Here is a 16993-nt window from a genome sequence, read left to right on the forward strand (position 1 = left end):
GGCATCAAAAAATCCTTAAAAATTCTACGTTTTATGCCTCGTAAGGTTATCTCAAAAATTATTTAAAAACTCCACGTTTTATGCCTCGTAAGGTGGCCTCAAAAATTATTTAAAAACTCCACGTTTTATGCCTCGTAAGGTGGCCTCAAAAATTATTTAAAAACTCCACGTTTTATGCCTCGGAAGGTGGCCTCAAAAATTATTTAAAAACTCCACGTTTTATGCCTCGGAAGGTGGCATCAAAAATTCTTTAAAAAATCCACGTTTTATTTCTCGGAAGGAGGCCTCAAAAATCCTTTAAAAACTCCACGTTTTATGCTTTAGAAAGTGGCCCCAAAATTCCTTTAAAAACTCCACGTTTTATGCCTTAGAAGGTGCCCCCAAAAATCCTTTAAAAACTTCACGTTTTATGCCATAGAAGGTGGCCCCAAAAATCCTTTAAAAACTCCACGTTTTATGCCTCGGAAGGTGGCATCAAAAATACTTTAATAACTTTACGTTTTACGTCTTGGAAAGTGACTTCAAAAATCCTGTGCAAATTCCACGTTTTATACCTTAGAAGGTGTATTCAAAAATGCTTTAAAAACTCCACGTTTTATACCTTAGAACGTGACCTCGAAAATCCTTAAAAGCTGATCATTTTCTGCCTTAGAAGGCGGCCTTAAAAATCCTGTAAAAACTCTAAATTTTCTGCCTTAAAAGGTGGCCTCAAAAATTCTTTAAAAACTCCATGTTTTATGACTTAGAGGCCACGCTTTGCTGTGCAATTTTTAAATTCTGTTGCAATTTCCTTTCAAAAAAAAAAAAAAAAAAAAAAAAAAACTGCTCCACTTTAGGCTCCTACTGCGGATGTTGTTCAAACGGTTGGTTAAAGTACATTTATAGAGGCCACACATTGATGTGCTACATTTCTTTTATTAAAAGAAGAAATTCTTCCATATCAACGCTCGCCACGTTGGGCACCAGCATTGAAATTACTCCAAAAAGTTGCTTGCTAAGAATATAGGCTTCACGCATTCCTGTGCCATCTTTTGTGTTATTATACCCCCCACCATAGGATGGGGGTATATTAAGTTTGTCATTCCGTTTGTAACTACTCGAAATAATCATTGTAGACCCCACAAACTATAAATATTCTTGATATAGCCATGTCCGTCCGTCTGTCCGTCTGTGGAAATCACTCTAGCGTCCGAACGGATTGACGTAGGTGGATGAAATTTTGGGAAAATCTATTATATGTACGTAGGACTTTTGGTATTGAAAGCGGACTATGTAGGTCCACGCTTTCGTATAGCCCCCATACAAAATGACGGGTGACGCGTCCTCGTTTTAAGGAATTTTTAAAGATTTTTGTCCCATTTTACCACTGAATTGGTTGTAATTTGGTATTTTGTGTCTCCAGAGGCCCAAAAAATATTCCTACCAAAGTGGGTTTATATAGGTCCACGTTTTGGTGTAGCCCCCATATAACGCCCCAGATAAAGTACGCTTCATTTTAATATATTTTGAATGTATTAGTCCCATTTGACAACAGAATCGCTTGTAACTTTGTATTTTGTGTTTCCAGAGGCTAAGAAACATTTCTACCAAAAGATGTTTATATAGGTCCACGTTTTGATATAGCCCCCATAGGACGATATCTCCCGATTTTCGGTATTTTGAAGGTTTTGGCCTCATTATCACACCGAAATGGCTGAAATTTGGCATTTAGTCTTCGTTTGGGGTATAAAACTTTCCCCCAGAAATTTGTAGGTATAGGTCCACGCCATCATATAGCCCCCATAGAACGGTACCTTCCGGTATTTTGAAGGTTGTGGCCGCAGCAACCCACCTAAATGGCTGAAATTTGTGGTGGAGGGTATAAAAAGTTCGGCCCGACCGCACACAGAGAAAAAATATTTTTCATTTTTGTTGGAACAAAAATATCTGTTTTGGTTCCAAAAATGTATTTGTTTTGTTCAAACATTGTAATCCAAATCCAAAAATACCATCTTTTGTTCCAAACATAGAAAACAAAAACAACTTTCGAATTTCCGCAATATTGTAAAAATCGTTAACAATACCGATTGTAGGAACTATCATAATCTAATTTTGTTTACCAAAAGTATTGCCAACCCAGAAAACCAGTCCAGAAATTTTTGATTTGAGTGTATATACTTCTCATATACACTTTTCACATAACTTGGATATAAATGTCGCGTATAATATTGCAATCATTGATGAACACAATACATGGTTTGCTGCATTGGCTGACAACAAAGACAAACAAAAAGCCACAAGCACCCACCACAACATAAGGAATAATTAAACACCATAACAAACTCCGGTATAACACCAAACCTCAAAGCACAATGCAGATAGAAGAATGAAACAAAACAGAAACAAATAAAAACAAGAGTCTCATTGTTGGTATACATACATACACACAAAAACAAAGATAAAGGCATCATGTCATAGAAACAAAACTCACCATAATTGTTTTTTTCAACACGGCATCGAATAGCGAGAGAAGAGAAAAAATTTTCGAAGAAAAGAGAGAACTATTGTCCAGTTGACAAAAACTATTTTTCGATTTAACAAAACCCAATTGTTGGAATCGCAATACTACATTTGGAATTTAACAATATCTTTACAATACATATTTTGCTCTTCGAATATTGTTGGATCAATCATATTTTTTTCTCTGCGTGCGAACTTAACGCTTTTCCTACTTGTGTTTTTTTTTTTCAAATAAGCCATTTCCCACGTTGGGCGCCAACTTCAAAAATGCTCCAAACTACTCATTAGATAAAAATTATACAGATCACAAAACCTCTTTAAAAAATCCACGATTTCAGCCTTCAAAAATTGTCCTAAAACTTCTTTAAAAAATCCACGATTTCTGTCTTTAAAAATGGCCCTAAAAATTCTTAAAAAAATCCATTATTTCTGTGGCCCTAAAATTTCTTTAAAAATCCACGAATTCTGTCTTCAAAAATGGCCCTAAAACTTCTTTAAAAAATCCACGATTTCTGTCTTTGAAAATGGTTCTAAAACTTCTTTAAAAAATCCACGATTTCTGTCGTTAAAAATGGTTCTAAAACTTCTTTAAAAAATCCATTATTTCTGTTGCCCTAAAATTTCTTTAAAAAATCCATTATTTCTGTTGCCCTAAAATTTCTTTAAAAAATCCACGAATTCTGTCTTCAAAAATGGCCCTAAAACTTCTTTAAAAGAATCCACGATTTCTGTCTTGGAAAATGGTTCTAAAACTTCTTTAAAAAATCCACGATTTCAGTCTTCAAAAATGGCCCTAAAACTTCTTTAAAAAATCCGCGATTTCTGTTTTCTAAAATGGCCCTAAAAATTCTTTAAACAAATCCACGATTTCTGTTTTCAAAAATGGCCCTAAAACTTCTTTAAAAAATCCACAATTTCTGCTTTCTAAAATGGCCCTGAAACTTTTTTAAAAAACCACGATTTCTGTTTTCAAAAATGGCCCTAAAACTTCTTTAAAAAAATCCACGATTTCTGTCTTCAAAAATAGACCTAAAACTTTTTAAAAAAATCTACGATTTCTGTTTTCTAAAATGGCCCTAAAACTTCTTTAAAAAATCCACGATTTCTGTTTTCAAAAATGGCCCTAAAACTTCTTTAAAAAATCCACGATTTCTGTTTTCAAAAATGGCCCTAAAACTTTTTAAAAAAATCCACGATTTCTGTTTTCAAAAATGGCCCTAAAACTTCTTTAAAAAATCCACGATTTCTGTTTTCAAAAATGGCCCTAAAACTTCTTTAAAAAATCCACGATTTCTGTTTTCAAAAATGGCCCTAAAACTTCTTTAAAAATCCATTATTTCTGTGGCCCTAAGATTTCTTTAAAAAATCCACGATTTCTGTTTTCAAAAATGGCCCTAAAACTTCTTTAAAAAATCCACGATTTCTGTTTTCAAAAATGGCCCTAAAACTTCTTTAAAAAATCCACGATTTCTGTTTTCAAAAATGGCCCTAAAACTTCTTTAAAAAATCCACGATTTCTGTTTTCAAAAATGGCCCTAAAACTTCTTTAAAAAATCCACGATTTCTGTTTTCAAAAATGGCCCTAAAACTTCTTTAAAAAATCCACGATTTCTGTTTTCAAAAATGGCCCTAAAACTTCTTTAAAAAATCCACGATTTCTGTTTTCAAGATTTCTTTAAAAAATCCACGATTTCTGTTTTCAAAAATGGCCCTAAAACTTCTTTAAAAAATCCACAATTTCTGATTTCTAAAATGGCCCTGAAACTTTTTTAAAAAACCACGATTTCTGTTTTCAAAAATGGCCCTAAAACTTCTTTAAAAAAATCCACGATTTCTGTCTTCAAAAATGGACCTAAAACTTTTTAAAAAAATCTACGATTTCTGTTTTCAAAAATGGCTCTAAAACTTCTTTAAAAAATCCACGATTTCTGTTTTCAAAAATGGCTCTAAAACTTCTTTAAAAAATCAACGATTTCTGTTTTCAAAAATGGCCCTAAAACTTCTTTAAAAAATCCACGATTTCTGTTTTCAAAAATGGCCCTAAAACTTCTTTAAAAAATCCACGATTTCTGTTTTCAAAAATGGCCCTAAAACTTCTTTAAAAATCCATTATTTCTGTGGCCCTAAGATTTCTTTAAAAAATCCACGATTTCTGTCTTCAAAAAGGACCTAAAACTTTTTAAAAAATCTACGATTTCTGTTTTCTAAAATGGCCCTAAAACTTCTTTAAAAAATCCACGATTTCTGTTTTCAAAAATGGCTCTAAAACTTCTTTAAAAAATCCACGATTTCTGTTTTCAAAAATGGCCCTAAAACTTCTTTAAAAAATCCACGATTTCTGTTTTCAAAAATGGCCCTAAAACTTCTTTAAAAATCCATTATTTCTGTGGCCCTAAGATTTCTTTAAAAAATCCACGATTTCTGTCTTCAAAATGGCGCTAAAACTTCTTTAAAAATCCATTATTTCTGTGGCCCTAAAACTTCTTTAAAAAATCCACGATTTCTGTTTTCAAAAATGGCCCTAAAACTTCTTTAAAAAATCAACGATTTCTGTTTTCAAAAATGGACCTAAAACTTCTTTAAAAAATCCACGATTTATGTTTTCAAAAATGACCATAAAACTTCTTTAAAAAATCCACGATTTCTGTTTTCAAAAATGGCCCTAAAACTTCTTTAAAAAATCCACGATTTCTGTTTTCAAGAATGGCCCTAAAACTTCTTTAAAAAATCCACGATTTCTGTTTTCAAAAATGGCCCTAAAAATTCTTTAAAAAATCCACGATTTCTGTCTTCAGAGGTGGCTCTAAAACGTCTTTAAAAAATCCAAGATATCTGTCTTCAGAGGTGGCTCTAAAACGTCTTTAAAAAAACCACGATATCTGTCTTCAGAGGTGGCTCTAAAACGTCTTTAAAGATCCACGATTTCTTTCTATGAAAGTGGCCCTAAAACGTCTTTAAAAAAATCCACGATTTCTTTCTTTGAAAGTGACCCTAAAACTTCTTTAAAATATCAACGTTTTGTGTCTTTGTGATAAGGCATAAAAATCAGGAATTCCGTCGTAAAAATTCTTCAAATACAATATCTCTTTTGGGAAGTGACTCTAAAATTTATTTTGAATTTTTCTGTACGTCCCCTGTTAAATAGGCTCCACATTGGGCGCCATTTTGTCATGTGGACCAAAAACTGCCTCCTTTGTTTCAGGAAATCGGAATAGATTAAATCACACACATTCGTTTCTTCGAATTCGTTCTTAAATTAAATTTAATTTTACATTCGCCCCATGTTGGGCGCCACATACTTTCGTTTCAGGAACATTTTCTTGTAAGTAGGCCTCAAGTTTTGTGCCATCATTTCATATAGTCCAAAACTGAAGCAGTTTTCTGCTAAAAATATTGTCAAAAAAAAAAAACCAAAATTGCGGCATTTGTAACACTCCACCTCACGTTGGGCGCCAATATTTAATGTTGACCAAAACTAAAGCTTTTTCCTGTTTTCTTGGCCAGAATTAATCAATTTTGTAATTTAACAAAATATATCTATTAGGCCGGGGCGATTTGTATGGAAGGAAAAAAGTGTTATCGGGCGCCTGGAGTTTCTGATTCTTGGGATTGTACTGAGCAAAAAAGTCAACTAGACCATATGTCTACGGTGAAAATCGAGCCCCCGGATTTTGACTTGAAGTTTTTTTTCAAGGATTTTCGGATATTTTGGCATATAACAACCAAACCACTGATATTTTCGATCCAACACAAAGACAACAATTGTAGCCAAGACAATAATAAAGAACTCTCTAGTACATCGCAAAAGCATTGGAACGCTCCTTCAGGCAGTTATGGCCTCGAGAAGTGCACATTTTTCGGAAAATATCGATAAATGACACTGTGCTACAAAATCGGACTCAAATTCAGTGGGTGGAAAATCCCTTTTGAAGATGAAAGCCCTTGGTGAGTGTACTAAGAACCCAAAAGGAAATTTTCACCATAGGTCAAGTTTCCGAGATATCGCGTGATTAATGGTTTAATTTTCGCCCCTTAATTTGCGAGAAAACAGCTTTATATCTCTGTTAAGCGTTATTGTAGCTTCATTTTGAGATTACATGTCTTCAGTCAAATCGAATGGTGAATCTTTTTGTAGAATATTTCATCCCTCTAACTCAATTCTTTCCATGTCCTTTTCGTCCTTTATTTTTTGAACCGTAGTAAAAGTACCACAAGATGAGATTTTACAGCATCCAAATATTCTACAAAAATTTTGTTCAGAAGATTTTAGGTACGGTTCTCATTGATGACCAATCGATATTTCCCCGTTTCCATAGTCCTTTTTGACATTTACCCGTATTTTGTTGAGAAAACTATGTTTTGTTTTTATGTATATTCGTTATTGGTCTGTGGTGCATCTGAAATACTTACCATAAATAGCTCTTGTAATGACGAACACGTTAATAACAAATTTTATTAAAGGATAGATCTGGGTATCTAAATTTTTGATCCGGATATTCTGATATCAAAACCGATTTTGGAACCGGTTTTAAGTAACCGATTAATCGTATATGTATATCATTGGAAAGCTAATAAAATGGTCAATCAAATGACAGTAAGCTACTTACTTACATGATTACAACTTTGTTGGTTCCGATGCTAGAACAAAAAAAAACGCTTTTTTAAACAGATTTTGATGTAAAATATCACTGGGTTGAACAATTCTTTTTGGCGATGAAAGTCGATTAAGATATTTTATAAATCTGGAAAGACAGTTATGCCATAGGTCAAACTTCTGAGTTATTGTGAGATGAATTTGTGTTATGTTGTTTTGTTATCATGCACTTAAAGTTCATCAAGAATGAATTAATTTCGCCATAACTCAGAAGTTTGAACCACGTCAACCCAGTGATATTTTACATCAAAATCGGTTTAAGAAAGTGGTTTTTTTGTTCTAGCATCGGAACCAAGAAAGTTGTAATCAGCTACTTGCTGTCATTTGATTGACCATTTTATTAGCTTTCTAATGATATACATATTCGGTTAATCGGTTACTTAAAACCGGTTCCAAAATTGGTTTTAATATCAGAATATCCGGTTCAAAAATTTAGATAACCGGATCTGTCCTCCAATAAAATTTGTTACTAAGGTGTTCGGCATTACAAGATCTATTTATGGTAAGTATTTCAGAAGCACCACAGACCAATAACGAATATACATAAAAACAAAACATAGTTTTCTCAACAAAATACTGGTAAATGTCAAAAAGGACTATGGAAACGGGGAAATATCGATTGGTCATCAATGAGAACCGTACCTAAAATCTTCTGAACAAAATTTTTGTAGAATATTTGGATGCTGTAAAATCTCATCTTGTGGTACTTTTACTACGGTTCAAAAAATAAAGGACGAAAAGGACATGGAAAGAATTGAGTTAGAGGGATGAAATATTCTACAAAAAGATTCACCATTCGATTTGACTGAAGACATGTAATCTCAAAATGAAGCTACAATAACGCTTAACAGAGATATAAAGCTGTTTTCTCGCAAATTAAGGGGCGAAAATTAAACCATTAATCACGCGATATCTCGGAAACTTGACCTATGGTGAAAATTTCCTTTTGGGTTCTTAGTACACTCACCAAGGGCTTTCATCTTCAAAAGGGATTTTCCACCCACTGAATTTGAGTCCGATTTTGTAGCACAGTGTCATTTATCGATATTTTCCGAAAAATGTGCACCTTCTCGAGGCCATAACTGCCTGAAGGAGCGTTCCAATGCTTTTGCGATGTACTAGAGAGTTCTTTATTATTGTCTTGGCTACAATTGTTGTCTTTTTGTTGGATCGAAAATATCAGTGGTTTGGTTGTTATATGCCAAAATATCCGAAAATCCTTGAAAAAAAAACTTCAAGTCAAAATCCGGGGGCTCGATTTTCACCGTAGACATATGGTCTAGTTGACTTTTTCGCTCAGTACAATCCCAAGAATCAGAAACTCCAGGCGCCCGTGATGGTGTTCAAATCGCCCCACTCTAATATCTATATATTTACTGTCCAAATAGTCTCACATTGGGCGCCATAATTTTAAAAACTAACTTCTATTGCCCCATGATGCCTCGCTAACGCAAATTTCTTAAACTAACTTTAAACCAAATAAAAACTTTGTGGCAAAGTGTCGAGAAAAAATGCATTACTTTGTTTTTGTTTGCGTGTGTGCACACAGTTAACCAAGGAAAGTCTTCATAAGACCAAACCAATAGGTACTTGGACTAATTTGTTCCTCTGCTTCTTCGTCTTCTGCTTCGATTTTTTCTTCTTTTCCTTTGATTAATCAGGGCACAATTAGAAATGCATTGTCTTTAGTTTACTTTTCGTTCGTTCTACTACTTCTTCGCCATCTCATTACGCTCCAGTGGCAAAAGCATGAAATTGGTAAATTCCAAGACGAAAGCCAAGCAAACAAAATCATTTTCTTTAACAGTTTTCCACTGCTACTTGCTTAGCTTTGTTGTTCATATTCTTTTTTCTGCTATTTCTTATGACTTTTTTTGCACAACCTTTCCACAACCTTTTTCACATTGTTCTAATGAAGTTGCCCGGAAAGTGATGCTACTACGTGTATTTAAAACTAAATGATGAGGAGGAAGAGAGGGGAGGGGCATGGGATGTAGAGAAAAAGAATCAACCTAATTTCAACATAAATAGTTTGGAATGAATGATAGAGTTAGAGGAGGAGATACACAGAGAGGGAGAAGTAGAGAGAGAGAGAGTGAGGTTATGTTATCTACATGCTTAGAAGATGAATGGAGCCATGGAGGAGACAGACATCCACTCTTAATAAACCTACTTTTCTTAGTTTGAAGTGCCTGGCTGGATGTGAGAACTGTATTGTTGTTGTTTTTTGTTTTTGGGTCAAATGTTATTCTGTGATAAGTTACTTAGTATTAAATGTTTATTGTTAATGTAAACGGCCACATAATTAACATCTATTTTTTTCTTTTGCATGGGAATTTTGCATAAATTTTGTTTGCTAAAATGATTCCTTAGCTATTTCCATGTTTATGAAGACCAACCGGCGACACTTATCCTAGTAATTTTGTCGTCTAATTTGAAGACACACAAATATTGTCATGGCTGAGCGACTCTTTTTGTGATGCCATAGAAATCAATGTTTCGGAGCAAGAGGTCATAGGTTTTGGTGTATTGGGTGACAAGACTTGCAGAAAGTTGGGAAATGGAAGTTAAAATTTTATTTTATAGACCAAATAGGTACCATAACTCTTATTAAGGTCCAAAGTATCTTAATCTAATTGGCAAGCATTCAACTAAGACCAATTTTCTAAGATATAAGGCTTTAGTGCAAGGACCCCACGTTGGGCGCCATTATTAAAAATTATTATTAAAAAATCCACGATTTCTGTCTGTGGAACTGGCCATGAAAATTATTTAAAAAATCCACGATTTGTGCCTGGGAGGTGCTCCAAAAATTCTTTAAAAATTCCAAAAATTTTGTCTTCGAAGGCAGCCCTAAAAATGCTAAAAAAATCGAAGATTATAGTCTTCGTAACTGACCCTTAAAATTCGTTTAAAAATCCACAATATTTGTCTTCAAAAGTGGCTCTAAAATTTCATTAAAAAAATTCACGATTTTTGTTTTTAAAGGTGGCTGGTCCAATTCTGGCCTTAAAGGTCACCCACCTCCTATCTGGAAAAAGGATACACGGTTGGGAGATAGTATGCAATGCAATTTTCTACCATATAAAGCCTATTTTCTACCTAGTGCAAGCACCCCACGTTGGACGCCATTATTAAATGTCCACCTAATGGTTGATAGAAGTAAAATTGCTCGGATAAATCTTTCCAGTGCATTGAAAATGTAATTTCCGGTGTTATTTACTTGAATACCAACATCTCTCATGTTGGACTCAAATTTTGAAGTTTTTCAAAAAAAAAAAAAAGAGTATTGGGCGTCAACTTTGGATGTTCTTTAAAGAGTTTTAAAGAGCTTTGCATAATTTTTTCCATTTTTTTAATGCAATTTTCTTTCAAAAACAAATCCTCCACATTAGGAGCCAACTTTGAAAGATTGTCAAACAGTTGGTTAGGGTAAAATGGACAGTCACACATTGCTGTGCAATTTCTTTTTCTACTTTTGATGCCATTTACTAAAAAAACAACTATCCCACATTGGGCGCCAACTTCGAGTGTTGTTCAAATTGCTACTAAAAGTACAATTATACATCCTACGTTGTGCTCTGTGAGGTTTTTTTTCTATTTTTTAAGCAATTTTCTTCCATATAAACAACCCCCAGGTTGGGCGCCAACTTGGAAATTGCTTCAAACAACAGCTTACTTTATGGTTATATATGTCAAGCATTGTTGTACAAACATTTACCCAATATTTGATGTCATGTTTTTCATATGAACCACCTCCCACGTTGGGCGCCAACTTTGGAATTGCTTCAAAATTTCTCATTAGAAAGTATTTTCAGACTTTCTAAAGTGGCGCCCAACATGAAGCTGTGAAATTTCTTCAGTTCTCAGAGGTGACCCTAAATATTCATTCAAAGTCCACGGTTTGCGGCTTCGGAGTTGACCTAAAAATTCTTTAAAAATCCACGATTTCTGTCTCTGCAAGTGAGACTAAAAATAAATCCACGATTTGAAAAAAAATATTTAAAAAATCGCGATTTTAAAAAAGCTTTAAAAATTCACGATTTCAAAAAAATCATTAAAAATGCACGATTTCAAAAAAAAAAAATCTTTTAAAAATGCACGATTTCAAACAAAAGAAATTATTAATAAAATCCACGATTTAAAAAAAAAATCTTAAAAAAAATCCACGATTTGAAAATTCTAAAAATTCTTTAAAAAATCCACTATTTGAGAATTCTAAAATTTCTTTAAAAAAATCCACGACTTGAAAATTCTTTCAAAAGTCCACGATTAGAAAAATTTTAAATATTCTTTAAATAATTCATAATTCGAATATTCAAAAAATTTTTATTCAAAATTCACGATTCCAAAATTCTTTAAAAATATTCACGATTTAAAAAAAATATCTTAAAAAAAAATCCACGATTTGAAAATTCTAAAAATTGTTTAAAAAAATCCACTATTTATGAATTCTAAAATTTCTTTAAAAAATCCACGTTTTGAAAATTCTTTAAAAAGTTCACGATTAGAAAAATTTTAAATATTCTTTAAATAATTTATATTTTGAATATTGTAAAATTTTTATTAAAAATTCACGATTCCAAAATTCTTTAAAAAAATTCACGATTCCGAAATTCTTTAAAAAAAATCCACAATTCGAAAATGCTTTAAAAATTCTTTAATAAGTCCACGTTTCAAAATATTCTTTAAAAAATCGACGAATCGAAAATTCTTTAAAATCTCCACGTTTCCCAAATTAAAAAGAATCAACGATTCGAAAATTTTTTTTTTAAATTATTTAATAAATCTATGTTTCGAAAATTCTAAAAATTCTTTAATAAAATAAATCCACGATTCTAAAAGTTCTTTAAAAATCTTGGAAGATTCTAAAATTTCATTAAAATATTCTTTAAATCGAAAAAATTTTAAAATCTCCACGATTCCTAAATTAAAAAGAATCAACGATTCGAAATTTTTAGAAATTCTTTAAAATATCCAAAATTCGTTTTTTTTTAATACACGATTTTAAAATTCCAAAAAAAATCCACATTTTGAAAATTCTAAATATTCGCTAATAAATCCGCGATTCAAACAAAATATTCGAAAATTCTTTAAAATCTCCACGTTTCCCAAATCCACGATTCGAAATTTTTAAAAATTCTTCAAAATGTCCACAATTCGAAATTTTCTATAAAAAATCAACACAAAATCAAAATTATTTAAAAAATATAAATTTTTAAAATTCTTTAAAAAATCTGTTTCGAAAATTCTAAAAATTCTTTATTAAAATAAATCCACAATTCTAAATGTTCTTTAAAAATCTTGGAAGATTCTAAAAATTCGTTAAAATATTGTTTAAGGCAAACATTTTTTAAAATCTCCACGATTCCTAAATTAAAAAGAATCAACGATACGAAATTTTTAGAAATTCTTTAAAATATCCACAATTCGAAAATTCTTTAAAAAATTTTAATATTATTTAAAAAAATTTATGTTTAGAAAATTCAAAAAATTCTTTGACGAAAAAAATCCACGATTCTAAAAATTCTTTTAAAATATTGGAAAATTCCAAAAATTCTTTAAAAAAATCCACGATTCTAAAAATTCTTTAAAAATATTGGAAAATTCTAAAAATTCTTCAAAAAATCCACCATGCCAAAATTAAAAAAAAAAATCTTTAAAAAATTCACGAGTCCAAAATTATAAAAAAATCAATTTCAAAATTCTTTAAAAATTAAACGTTTTGAAAATTGTAAAAATTCAAAATCCACGATTTAAAAAAAATCTTTAAAAAATCCACGATTTAAAAATTCTTTAAAAAATTCACGAGTCCAAAATTAAAAAAAAATCTTTAAAAAAGATTTAGAAATTCGTTATACCAAAATTAAAAAAAAAATCGTTATAAAATCCTCGATTCCAAAAGTCTTAAAAACATCGATTTTAAAATTCTTTAAAAATTCAACGATTTGAAAATTGTAAAACTTCAAAATTCACGATTTAAAAAATCTTAAAAAATCCACAATTTGAAATTTCTAAAAATTCTTTAAAAAAAATCAACAATTTGAGAATTCCAAAATTTCTTTAAAAAAAACACGATTTGAAAATTCTTTAAAAAGTTCACGATTAGAAAAATTATAAACATTCTTTAAATAATTCATAATTCGAATATTCTAAATTTTTTATTCAAAATTCACGATTTCAAAATTCTAAATAAATCCACATTTCGAAATTTCTAAAAATTCTTTAATAAGTCCACGATTTAAAATATTCTTTAGAAAATCGACGAATCGAAAATTCTTTAAAATCTCCACGTTTCCTAAATTAAAAAGAATGCACGATTCGAAAATTTTAAAAATTCTTTAAAATATCCACAATTTGAAATTTTCTTTGAAAAATCAAAGATTTCAAAATTATTTAAAAAAATCAAATTTTTAAAATTATTTGAAAATACTATGAAAATTTTCATGAAAATGATTTGAGTTTATGGGTAAGAAGGGAGAAAGGGAGCTCTTCACCTCCTCTCTCTCCTAAAAGTTCAAAAGTTCTTTAAAAATCTTGGAAGATTCTAAAAATTCGTTAAAATATTCTTTTAAAATCTCCACGATTCCTAAATTAAAAAGAATCAACGATTCGAAATTTATAGAAATTCTTTAAAATATCCACAATTCGAAAATTCTTTAAAAAATTTTAATATTATTTATTTATGTTTCGAAAATTCTAAAAATTCTTTAACAAAAAAAAAAAATCCACGATTCTAAAACTTCTTTAAAAATATTGGAACTAGTCTTCCCTGCCTTACCCCTTGGCGAACAAAGCCAAACCTTCTCCACTAATAAATTAGTTGTTTTAAATATTAAAACAACAACAGTGGGATTAAGCCAGACTATTTTGAAAAATCAATATTGGAAAATTCTAAAAATTCTTTAAAAAAATCCACGATTCAAAAATTCAAAAAAAAAAAATTAAAAAAATCACTAGTCCAAAATTAAAAAAAAAAAAAAAATTGCAACACTGTCAGTTCGTTTTGAAAAACATTACTCTCTGTAATAGAGGGTAATAAATGAAGTTGAGCCAATGGGGGAATACTCCACTCAAACAATCGAAAATGAGATTGAACTTCAACAAAAAACAAAACAAACAAAAAACAGCCGAGGCACGGGCGAATTGGAGCTTTGTTAAAAACAAAAAAACAAAATTCCAATAAACAACCTCACAGGCAACTGTGTTGGTGTTCTTTTCAACTCACAGAATTCGAAGAATTCTTAGTTGATACGCGCTGCCATGTTGCAAAATATTTTGATTTTGGTGTTTCTTTGGAAAAGCCGAAAAGTGAGTGTGATTCTCATTCATATGGGAATACTAGACACTTAAAGAGTTCGGTTTTTCGCTAAAAAGGCATCATTTCAAAAACTGAGAAGCCAATTGATAATTCCCTTCGCCGGGATGAAGTCATGATATTGGTAGCGATCAGTAAAATTTTGCAACACTGTCAGTTCGTTTTGAAAAACATTACTCTCTGTAATAGAGGGTAATAAATGAAGTTGAGCCAATGGGGGAATACTCCACTCAAACAATCAAAAAAAAAAAAAAAAAAATCTTTAAAAAAAATTTTAAAATTCGTTATACCAATATTTAAAAAAAAATCTTTAAAAAATCCTCGATTCTAAAATTCTTAAAAAAACATCGATTTCAAAATTCTTTGAAAATTCAATGATTTGAAAATTGTAATTATTCTTTAAAAAATTCACTATTCGAAAATTTTATTTTTGTATTCACGAGGATTCCAAAAATCTAAAAATTAAATATCAAAGAATCGAAAATTAAAAAAAAAATCTTTAAAAAATTTAAGAACTGAATGTTTTAAAAATTCTTTAAAAAGTCGGCGATTTGGAATAATTAAAAAATTCTTTAAAAAATCCACGATCATAGCTCTGTTCCTTTACGTGAAAGAATCTTCAAGTTTTACCACTTTTTACTTGAAAAGCGTTCCTTTACTTCGGAAACCATACAATTCAGATGGGAGCAGTTTACAACTTTTACTACTTTTGCCGGTTTTACCATTTTCAAAAGTAAAGGAACAGACCATATGTGTCCTTAAAAACTACACGATTTTTGTTATCGGACATAATCTTAAAAATTCTTTTGATTTACACAATTATACAATTTATAACATTTGAAAGATAGTGGAACCCCACATTGGGCGCCAAATTCAAAAAAAAAAAACATCTAGTTCTCTTTCCAGCATTTCTAGTTCCCAGAATTCTTTCAAACACTTTACGACTTACGAAAGTTCAACATTTCATTTAAGTTAATTTAAGGCTGTACGAGGATTGTTTTCAAATTTCCTTGGATGATAGCCTTTGTGATTCTGTTTACAGCTATATTATGTTTTTCATGGGCAAGCTCTTAAAAAATCCTATCGTGACCAACTAAAATAACTGGTTGGCACGATAACTATTGAAGAGATTAACCTCGGTCCATTCCTTTAGGTACCTTATCCTCAAAAGTTAAAAATTTTCCTTTACAATCCATGTTTTACCGTCTAAAAGATGGTTCTTATATCATCGCTATTACTATTTAAATCCAATGGAACTCCAAATTTAAAAAAGGCATGCAAAGTTTTCTCCTTTGTAAGTAATTTGGTTTGATTTTCAGAATAGTAAAGGATGCTTTTGTAACATTTGTTGTTGTGCTTAAATGCCACAACCACTCTTCCACTTCCCCACCCACAATCTTTGATAGATTCCCCTAATGTTCTACTTTTATTTCTGTTGTTTGTTTTTTTTGCTGTTGTTGATTTCCAATATAATATTGTGGAGCTCTGTTCTACTTTTATAATATTATTGATGTTGTTGTTGTTCTTTTACAACAAAATGTTAATAGAAACATTTGCTTGTTTGCTGTTGTTACTTGTTTCGTCTTCGTCTTATATTGGTTTGTCCTTTATTATTATTATTTGTTGTTGTTATTGTTTTGTCGTCCCAGTCTGTGGCAAAAAAACAAAAATAATATTTGCAAGGCTCCAGTCATGAGTCAGTCAGTCGTCGTTATTGTAATAGACATACATACAACAAACAAATTTCCGCAAAAACAACAACAACAGTAAAGATATTTAAATGACAATGTGTGTGTGAGTGTTTGATTTGGCCAAAGGTGGTGGTATGGGGACAAGTTAAATGGAAACATTACATAAAACTTCCGCAACTATAAGGACATGTTAAGGACTAGACAAAAACAAAAGCAACAACTTTTCTTCTTCTTCTACTTCTTCTAATACCCATTGCGAACAATAAAAAAACAAAACCTTTTAATGTTCCTCCTTTTTTTCGTTTTTTTCCATTACAGCAGCTACAACGTTTTAGTTACTTAATTGCCTCCTAGCCAAATGATGGAACTAGAACCACGGGTGGCATTACTGCAAGATTTGCGCTTGCAGACATTCGATTCAATACGTTTCGCCTCATATCGTACCGCCTCAAAGCTACGCTACATACAAAAGTCCACAAATCTCCACTTGGTGGATATCTGGAATGTGATAGAGGCATTTCGTGAAAATGGCCTTAATACCCTAGAGCCACAGAGTGATGTGAGTGTGGCACGTTTGGAGACATTGGTTTCATCGTTATATCACAATCTAAATAAACGACTGCCAACAGCACAACAGGTTCCTGTCGACTCAAAGGCTGGTTTGTTACTTAATTGGTTGTTAGCTGCATATACCACCGATAATTCGGGTAAAATACGTGTATTCTCCATAAAAGTGGCATTGGCCACAATGTGTTCGGGCAAATTGGTGGATAAGTTAAGATGTAAGTGTATCAATTACTCCATTACAACAAAAAATAACCAACTTCTCTC

General features: G+C 31.4%; 1 protein-coding gene across 11 annotated transcripts in view; it reads left to right on the top strand.

Moving 5' to 3' along the window:
• Positions 1 to 16993, top strand: part of Dyb (Dystrobrevin) — a 70199-nt gene that overhangs the window by 18457 nt on the left and 34749 nt on the right. For all 11 annotated transcript variants that reach the window (XM_073988677.1, XM_073988675.1, XM_073988680.1 and 8 more), the window contains exon 2: positions 16481 to 16944. In XM_073988677.1, coding sequence (XP_073844778.1) covers positions 16521 to 16944 — 424 coding nt within the window. In that variant the 5' untranslated portion in view covers positions 16481 to 16520. The remainder of the gene's footprint in view (positions 1 to 16480; positions 16945 to 16993) is intronic.

Source organism: Musca autumnalis, unplaced genomic scaffold (genome assembly GCF_047663935.1).
Source record: "Musca autumnalis isolate F117 unplaced genomic scaffold, ASM4766393v1 scaffold_5, whole genome shotgun sequence".
Classification (NCBI taxonomy): Eukaryota; Metazoa; Arthropoda; class Insecta; order Diptera; family Muscidae; genus Musca; species Musca autumnalis.